Source organism: Amaranthus tricolor, chromosome 7 (genome assembly GCF_026212465.1).
Source record: "Amaranthus tricolor cultivar Red isolate AtriRed21 chromosome 7, ASM2621246v1, whole genome shotgun sequence".
Classification (NCBI taxonomy): domain Eukaryota; kingdom Viridiplantae; phylum Streptophyta; class Magnoliopsida; order Caryophyllales; family Amaranthaceae; genus Amaranthus; species Amaranthus tricolor.
In genome coordinates, this window is record NC_080053.1 from 4338005 (window position 1) to 4348004 (window position 10000).

Here is a 10000-nt window from a genome sequence, read left to right on the forward strand (position 1 = left end):
AGATAAAAAGGGCTCATAAAAACTTTAGGCTTTTGTTTTGTATTGTTTATATATTATCACTATAAAGAACGCTAATAACTCATATTATGTAGCAAAAAATATAAATCATTTCTAAATTTAATTCAAATTAATGCCTTGTATATGAAAAATATATTTTTTAGGTCCTAAAAAGTTTGAGACTTTAGCAATTGTCCGCTTCACCCTTACTAATCCACTTTCATAAAATAAACCCTACTTTTACTCAATTTTCGTCCACTTAAAAAAAACTTGAATATTAAATAACTCAAAATAAAATTAGTTATCCTTAAAACCTTTGTTTCAATTCAAAGTTTAGGTCGTTATGTAGGGATGGTCACGGGGTAGGTCTGGAGCGGGTTTGGCCAGACTCGGACCCGGATCATTTTATTTTTTATAGATCCAGACCCGGATTCGGATCCTAAGGGCCCAAAATTTTCAAACCCAGAACCTCCGGATCTGACGGGTTTAGGGTCCTTAATGGGTCTTAAGCAAAGTCTCTTTGATTATCAAAATTGAACCTTTTGCGAGTCTTTTTGTATGTTTGTAAGCAACTTATTATTGTATTACAAACACTTGTTCGAGTCCATAAAATTGAAAACAAAATAATTACTAAAAGGTAAAAAAAAAATATTTAATTGTATAGGGTCCGAGTCCGGTTTGAGGGGCGGGTCTAGGGTCCGGGTCTCGAGGTCAGGTCCGAGTCCGGGTCTGCACCTTAGGACCCGGACCCGTCAAATATTTTCGGGATACTGATCCGACCCGAATCCGACGTATCTCAAAAAATAAAACTCAGACCCTTAAAGTGGCTGGTCCAAGACGGGTCCAATAAGATTCTGGACCCTGACCATTCCTACCCGTATGTGATGGATTTAATGAACTTCGTTGTCTGTAAAGTGTCCCGATGACGTGTTGGTGAACTCTTTGTTCCACGATTAATTAAATTAAAGATTCTAATTTAATGCTTTTAACTTCAATAAAAAATTGTAATACTTTTTGAAAAACAAAAAGTTTTATAGTTGTTAGTTAACAGAGTATTTGTTGAACATATTTCAACTCTTAATATATTAAAATATTTCAACTCTTAATATATTAAAATAATATATGCAATGATGACTCGTCATTATTATTATTTTTTTTGGAAAGGCAATAAATTATCTTTCATTTACGTATTTTATCTTGTACTTTGTATGTTACTATTATACTAATTTTTCTTTAAACTTTTACGTTTAATTAATACTCCATTCATTTTCGTATGTTTTTCTCAAATAGAACTTAATAATTTTAGCATCAAATTTTAATCATTATTTTTCATCGATTGATATTAAAAACATATTAATGTAGAATTTTATAAGATTTGTCTCAATATATATTTTCTAATAAATATTTTAGATTTTTTAAAAACTCACAATGAAACTTATTTAACCTTTAAGTTTGCATTGTATTATGCGCAAAAAGTGAATGAGAAAAACAAATGAAAACAAAGGGAGTATATTAACTAATATACTTCCTCTGACATTTGATAGTTACTACAGTTAAATTAATTAAATTTTATTTGGGATAAACGTCTCTATGTATAATATCATGGTCAAATGAGATTTTGTTTGATTAATCTTGATCCGTATTTTCATAATATTAGTTTTTGCTTATCCATCTACCCTTTTATGGAGTAAATTATCCTATGATATACTTGATAATTTATTAATGATTTATTCTCTTTATTTCAGCTAAAGAGATTAACTTTCTGATGTCATTCCCTACGTCATGAATCTATATATATATATATATATATATATATATATATATATATATATATATATATATATATATATATATATGATATTTTGTTACATTATTATTATATATTTTTATAACTTTTTATAATTTGCATTTAGAGATATTGAAATTAAAAAAAAATTTGGGAGCAAACAAATAAATAATAACTAATAATGGAACCATAAAAGTACTTTAAAGATCATGACAACTTAATATAGAGATTGTACGATTACCTTAGAAGGGCACTATATTTGATAGTACATAAAAGAAAAACCCTTATTGTTTAGATTGTCCATTATATGTTGAATTTGGTTAACCATTGAAGGAGACAAATAATTGGTCCAATCTCCAACATCTCCTTTCCTAAACAAAGCCTTGTTTTCAACCCAAGGATAAAACTTTCCATTTTTATTTATCTCCATTTCTTTCATACTTTTAATACTACAAAGCTCAATAATTTCATCCACAACATTTTCTTTTTCTTCCTCAATTGAAAATGGAAAACCCACAAACTCGGCTATTTTTCTCAAATGGTCTTTTGGTTCTTTCTTCAACCCTTCATACTCCAACAACAACACCTTTTTAGGGTTTTCTTTGCTTTCTTTCCAAAACCCATATAAGTGATCTTCATAAGGCCCAAATGGAGAGATTCCATTGCAAAACTTACGCACATAATCCTCCATCATTCTCTCTTCCATAAATTGATCATTGCTTTTATTTATGTCAAACTTGAGATAAAAATGCCATAATGAAATAAAAGTGTCGAAAGGATTTCGACAAACGTAAACAATACGACAGTTTGAGGACTTGATTGATTCAGGCAAAGCTGAATATGGCATGTGCGTTCCGAACAGTCGGGGAGACGGTAATTCAGTTACATTAGGTGGGTTAGTTATGGGATGATGTTCAGTGAAATTTTTGTATACTTCAAGCTCTAAGTGAAGGACAAGTTCATGAGGAGTTATGGTATTAAAAGGAAGTTGAGAGATTTTTTCATATTTTCGTCGATTAAGAATGGCAAAAAGGATGGATTTTAACCAAGTTGTACCAGTTTTAGGTAAACTGGCTAAAATGATATCACTATTTTGAGCTTGGAAATGTCTTTGGAAGGCTTTTACACCATTGGAAAGAACATTTAAGCACCAAAAGTTGTGATAAAAGACCATGGGGAAACCAAAATAATTTTGCTCTTCATCTTCATCTTTGAATTGTTTTTTAGTTATGGCTTGTGTTGGTTCTGAGTTTGCCATCTCCAACAAATTAACAAGTTCTAGAGTAGGATATATATTTTTAATTTGTGGTATTTTTTATGTGGGATTTCGGAATAAAGAATCTTTTTTTAAGTCAAACCAATCAATTTTGTAAAATTCGGTAATATTTAATTGGAAAAGTTTATATGGAAAAGTACGTACTACCACACACACATCTATCAAGGACCCCATAGGATGAAGCAAAATATCCAACGAGTGTTGGGTTTTTTTTTTTTTTTTTTTTTTTTTTTTATGGAAAATTTAATGCCTATACAAAAGTAAATTGCCAATATTATTGGTGAGACTAGTTTCATTAAGAAACGCATTTTATAAATGAGTTAAATAGTCATTTTATATGTATTGCTTTCATGTGAATATGAGATTTCTCGAAAGATGGTCTCTCACAAGAGTAACTCATAAAGTAAAGCCTTTTTAATTTATGGGCTCTAAATGGTTGGATACCTTGTAAACATCTCTAACATTTCGGTAATCTGATTGCGCTAAACACATTGAGATAGATAGAGGTGTTCAAATGTGACTCGACCTGAAAATCTGAATATAAACCGAAAGTTAACCGACTTGAAAATATGTTTCTTTTTTAGGTTTATCAAACCGACATTATTCGAACCGAAGTTGCGCTCGAACCGATTTACGACCGAAAATCGTAAAATTGAACCCGAGCTGCGATCGATTTTTATAACCGACATATAACCGTTAACCGAGATTACCCGAACCTAATAGTGACCGACCCGAGTGATACTCGACCCAAATCATGCTCAAAACTGAACTTGATCCGGCTAAAACCGACTTAACCCGAACAAATTTTAATTGAAATGCTGTAAACATGAACCAATTTTTAACATAGAGGTATGATCGACTCATACTCAATCATCTTATTATTTAATCTAATAAAGTAATAGAAATTTTAATAAATTAAATTTTATACATGGTTTCATATATTTAGAGTTAATAATCAATGGTTAATGTTTATTTAACTATATTTAATCAATTTAGATGGAAAATGATAAAACTTTAATTTTAATTTACAGTCAAACAAGTAAAAGTAACAAAGTAATAATCACAAATTGATTTGCATTTTAACTATTTTGCCTTAACTAAGGGGAATCTTATCATCAATTAAAAAATGTCTAACAACTTAATCTAATATTGACTCGATCTATAGTAATTAGTAATTCGTAGCCGAATTCTACTGGAAAATAATACTTAAACCCGATCTGTACCCGGTAAAACCGAACCAATTATTAACCGATGACAGTCCGAGACCGATTGACTACTCGACACGAACTTCAGCCGACACCGAATCGATGCTAACCCGATAGCTCAAATAACTAATCTTCAACCGAATTTTGACTAACCGACTTGACCCGAGTGTGACCCGCCATAACACGCATCCGAAAAATAACCGATTCGAAATAAAACTGAACCGAATGACACCCGTTCGAAACCGACCCGATCACCCAAATGAACACCTCTAGAGATGGATATTCACTTCGTCCAAGAAAAAGTGGCACATGGCGAAATTCGTGTGTTACATATCCCATCCCGTTATCAAATTGTTGATATTTTTACAAAAGAACTTCCGTGCGTTTTATTTAATGATTTCAGAGACGTACAGTCTAAGCATACAAGAACCTCCGACTTCTACTATTATTATAATCATAAAAAATTAATCTGATTTTTAATTTGACTGCAATTTTACGATATTTTTTATTTTTTTTAAGTTATCCCATTTGATCATTCTATTACATTGAAATTGTCAAATGGTGATAAATTCGAGATAAAATGGGTTGGATTGGAGCATTTAATTTGATTGCATATTTTGTCCTTTACAATGTGTGCTGATCCTTTAAAATAATTAACTACACACAACAAAAGGAAATGTCAAAAAAAAAAAAAAAAAAAGATAGGATGGATGGTTCATGGTTGACGTAAATCCTCCACAAAAGAGAAGGTCAGGAAGGCCATTTAGTCCACATTTTGAAGTTGAAGTTTTGTTATTAAGCTATCGTATAAATTTTGATTTTGTAATTTAGTTAGCCTTTAAAATTGTTTTGCTTTTAAAATTAAATGTTATGATATTAATCCTCTTATGGTGTTAATGTTCTACACATTAAGCATTAAAATCCCCTCTTGTAATTGCATTAAAATTTCCTTACAAATAATCGGTTAATTTAAGCTATTAATTCTAACCTTTTAGTTTAAGTTATGAAATTGGATACAATTTATTTCATTGTATCTAGAAAAAAATAGATACTCTGTCTATTTATATTTGATGCTCATATAGAATATCTTAAGTATGTGGACTAAGAAAAATATTAAGGACAAAATAAGAAACTGAAAAAATTTCAAAAATAAACATATGCAACCCAAACAAAGATATGTAAGATAATCTAGGTTTGAACAAAGTTTGGTCTATATTTCAAATTAAATCGGACCAAAGCGCAACTTTAATATTAGGTTTGGACTACAGTCTAAACGGTCTGGTTTAGTTATTTTTAAAAACAAATTACGGTTTATGGTCTGTTCCTGATTTTTTATTTTTCAGACCAGATCAGACCGCAAATCGTACTATAACCAAAAACCATAATTGTTTTTAAAAAGAGTTGTAGTTATTTTTATATAGTTATATATACTAGAATGATGTTGATGCAATCAACTAATTACAAATTATTATATTTGATGATTGTAAGTACGAAATATTTGCATAAACACATATATTAATTTGAAAAAATTTAAAAATAAAAAATCATAGACTAGACTAGACCAGTTAGTTGTAGAACGATTTGGTCTGATTTGGTCTAGTGATTCAAATGGTCTGGTCCAGTCTGATTCCAGATCGGATTTTTTGGTTTGGTCTGATTGTTTTTGCGAATTACAACCTCGAAAGTATCAAAATGTACCCCTTTCAAGCTAAGTGACCGTTAACCAACCCATATGACTTTTAACCAGTTTAAATGACCGTTGACAATTACTAATTATCTTTGACTTTTTTTGACCACCTCTAATCCTCTTTGACTTTCCTAATTACAAATTGTACCCTTGTGTTTACTTTAGGAAATCCGATCAAAATAAGTACTTATTCACCTATTTCCTGACAGTTAATTCGAAAAAGATATATAAAATCGTTTTTACCCATCATAACGATATTAAAAAAAACAGACGTCACGATTAACCTTATGAGATAACTCTTTCGGAAATCCGATCGAAACAAATATTTATTTAACATCGTTTTAATTCATACTTTGTTATTATATATTTTTTGTAATTCGTATTTAGAGATAATGAAATTCGAAAATTACTTTAAAAATATTCAAAAAGTAAAACGGAAATAAAAAAAAAAGAGATAATAAATAATAATTTATAATGGAAACATAGAAGTAGCAATTTAAAGATCATGACAACTTGATATAGAGATTGTACGACTACCTTTGAAGGGCATTATATTTGATAGTACATGAAAGAAAAACCCTTATTGTTTAGATCGTCCATTATATGTTGAATTTGGTTAACCATTGAAGGAGACAAATAATTGGTCCAATCTCCAACATCTCCTTTCCTAAACAAAGCCTTGTTTTCAAACCAAGGAAAAAACTTTCCATTTTTATTTATCTCCATTTCTTTCATACTTTTAATACTACAAAGCTCAATAATTTCATCCACAACATTTTTTTTTTCTTCCTCAATTGAAAATGGAAAACCCACAAACTCAGCTATTTTTCTCAAATGATCTTTTGGTTCTTTCTTCAACCCTTCATACTCCAACAACAACACCTTTTTAGGGTTTTCTTTGCTCTCTTTCCAAAACCCATATAAGTGATCTTCATAAGGCCCATATGGAAAGATTCCATTGCGAAACTTACGCACATAATCCTCCATCACTCTCTCTTCCATAAATTCATTACTGCTTTTATTTATGTCGAACTTGAGATAAAAATGCCATAATGAAATAAAAGTGTCGAAAGGATTTCGACAAACGTAAACAATACGACAGTTTGAGGACTTGATTGATTCAGGCAAAGATGAATATGGCATGTGCGTTGCAAACAGTCGGGGAGACTGTAATTCCTTTAAATCAGGTGGGTTGGTAATGGGATGATCTTCAGTGAAATTTTTGTAGACATTAACTTCAAAATGAAGAACAAGTTCATGAGGAATTATGGTCTTAAAGGGAAGTTGAGAGATTTTGTCATATTTATGTCGATTAATAATGGCAAAAAGGAGGGTTTTTAACCAAGTCGTACCAGTTTTAGGTAAACTGGCTAAAATGATATCACTATTTTGAGCTTGAAAATATTGTTGAAAGGATTTTACACCATTAGGAAACATATCTAAACACCAAAAGTTTTGATAAAAGTGCATGGAGAAACCAAAATAGTTTTTCTCTTCACGACCTTCATCATCATCATTTGATTGTTTGTGTGTTATGGTTGGTGTTAGTTCTGAGCTTGCCATCTCCAACAAAAAAAGATCGGCAACAGGTTTTTTTTTTTTTGATATTTCTAATATTGGATTTCCCTTATAAAGAAAATTATTTAGAAGTGGAACCAATAAATTTTGTAAAGCTGAGACCAACAATTTTCATTATTGTTTCATTATTGTTCGCAAAACATGTACGTATTACCACACAATAATGCATATATGAAAAGATAAAGTTGACCCCATAGGATGAAGCAAAAATAATGGATGATTTGTTAGCTAGGTTATGCTTTTTTTTGTCAAAAATTTCACTCTAAAAAAAAGTAGATAAATTAGCACAAATTGTTCTGTGAGACTATCTCATTAAGAAAATTACTCTATAAAAGCAGTAAAATTGTTTAAGTGAGATTTTGTTTGATTCGTCTCGATGCAAAAATTATTTATATTAGCTTTTCATAATTTTAATTATGCACAATTAGAGATATTAAGAATTGAGTAAGTGTATTGGATAAAATGTATAAAACAAATATTACATTAGTATTGAATTGGAGGGAGTATATATTTCTCCTATGAGAATATGACCTTTTTGTTTAAGATTATCTAACCAAAAGACAGTCTCATTCAAGAGTAGCTCATATATTAAAGCTTTTTTAACTTAAGGGGCTCTAAATAGTCAAATTTCTTGTAAACATCTCTAACTAGTTAAATTATAAATATTACATCGATTAAGAATGGCAAAAAGGAGAAATATTAACCAACACTAGTGGAAAAAAACGTATTTGTTGCTTATCATTTGCTGCGGTGTTTGTATATTCGCAGCAATAAATAGGAAAATGAATTAGAAAAAAAAATAATTAATTGTTGCGGTTTTGAGATGTGACCGCAGCAAATACTCAGTACAATATTAATTGTTGCGGTTTTCCATGGGACCGCAGCAAATAACCCTTCACAAATACATTAATTGCTCCGGTTTTGCTTGAACCGCAGCAAATAACCCTTCACAAATACTGTAATTGCTTCGATTTAGTTTGAACAGCAGCAAATAACCCTTCACAAATACTTTAATTGCTCCGGTTTAGCTTGAACCGCAGCAAATGACCGTTGGACATAGTTATTTAATTAAAACCCGCTAGTTTCTTTTTTCACAAAACCCTTCACAAATACGTATGTACACTTTGCTTTGTTCTCTCAGACGGACTCATTGAAAAAACGCTTCATCTTCATCTTCATTTACTTCGTTTCTCTTCTTCATCTTCACAAACGTAAGATTAAGCATCAAGATTTGTGTTCGTTTCTTGTGTTCATCTTCATTTTCACAAACCCAGAAATCAATTTTCGAATCTGAAGGTAAATCCTTGCTACTGTTCTTGTTCATCATCAAACTTCAAACTTCAAATTTTCATAAACCCCATACTATTCTTCTACTGTGTTCTTGTTCATCATCATTCTTCAAAACCGTTTGAAACCAAAGGCATTTGGTCTTGTTCATCTTCAAAACTCACGAATTAAGGTATTATTTCTCTTTTTAATTTCAATACATATGAAAAACCTTTAAAATGTGGTTTGTTAATCAACTGCATATGAAAAATCTTCAAAATTTAAAGGTCTTATTCATCTAATACTGCTTTAAAAATCTACTGCATACGAATTATTATTATGTTTCTCTTTTTAATGTGCTTTGCATACGAATTATTCTTCTACTGCATACTAATTATTCTTCTACTGCATACGAATTATGAAAATTAGTGCTAATTAAATTTTTTTTCTTTGTAGATTATTACATAACCCAAGAAATCAAGGTAATTTCTATTTGTTTTGTAAATTTACAAGTTTATATTTTTATTGTTTCACTTGTAATTTAGTAATTTAGTTAAAAATGTGGCTTGTTAATTAATTATTTGCATATTTAGTAATTATTTGTGAATGTGGTTTGTGTGTGGTTTGTTAATTATTTGCATATTTTGTTAAAAATGTGATTTGTTGTTATACTTGTCTTTAATTATTAGAATTAGAATACTTATATTTCTAAGGTTAAATGATTTAATTTTATTATTTATATTTTGAATGTTATTTTTCTAAGGTTATACAATGTTAATTATTCAAAGTATATAATTTTAGGGTTAAATATGTTTAAAAGTATATAAGGAATACATTTGAATTAAGTGATTCACAAGGTATGAATTTAAAACTTTTTAAAGTTTTTTTGGCACTTGGTTTGTTTTGCATGAAACTTTGCACAGAACACTATTTGTTATATATTATTGTGTTGAACGTATTAGAATTGTAAATCATAGTCATATTCTTAATATTACTTAGCTTATGTTCTAATATATTTCTATTCATACTCTTTCAGGTACTGATATACAATGCATCTATTCAAAGACGAAATTGTCCCCGAGATTGAGACCTCGTATAATGAGCATCGTAGTTATGACAGTGAAGAGGACCAAATTGTGAGATACGAGCGTATGGCTGAAGATGCTCCACCAATTGACAATGATTTTGAGACTGAAGATGCCCCA

The 10000-nt window shown here is 30.0% G+C and overlaps 2 protein-coding genes across 2 annotated transcripts in view; both read right to left on the reverse strand.

The window, feature by feature from the left end:
- Nucleotides 1-3238, reverse strand: part of LOC130818859 (cytosolic sulfotransferase 5-like) — a 4809-nt gene extending 1571 nt beyond the window's left edge. Inside the window, exon 1 of the mRNA XM_057685103.1 lies at nucleotides 2025-3238. Within this exon, the coding sequence (XP_057541086.1) occupies nucleotides 2037-3041 (1005 nt within the window). The 5' untranslated portion in view covers nucleotides 3042-3238 and the 3' untranslated portion in view covers nucleotides 2025-2036. The remainder of the gene's footprint in view (nucleotides 1-2024) is intronic.
- Nucleotides 3239-5337: 2099 nt separating this feature from the next.
- LOC130818858 (cytosolic sulfotransferase 15-like) lies at nucleotides 5338-7655 on the reverse strand. The gene has a single exon (XM_057685102.1). It carries the CDS (start codon nucleotides 7512-7514, stop codon nucleotides 6501-6503), a length of 1014 nt encoding a protein of 337 aa, XP_057541085.1. The 5' UTR covers nucleotides 7515-7655; the 3' UTR covers nucleotides 5338-6500.
- Nucleotides 7656-10000: the final 2345 nt, after the last annotated feature.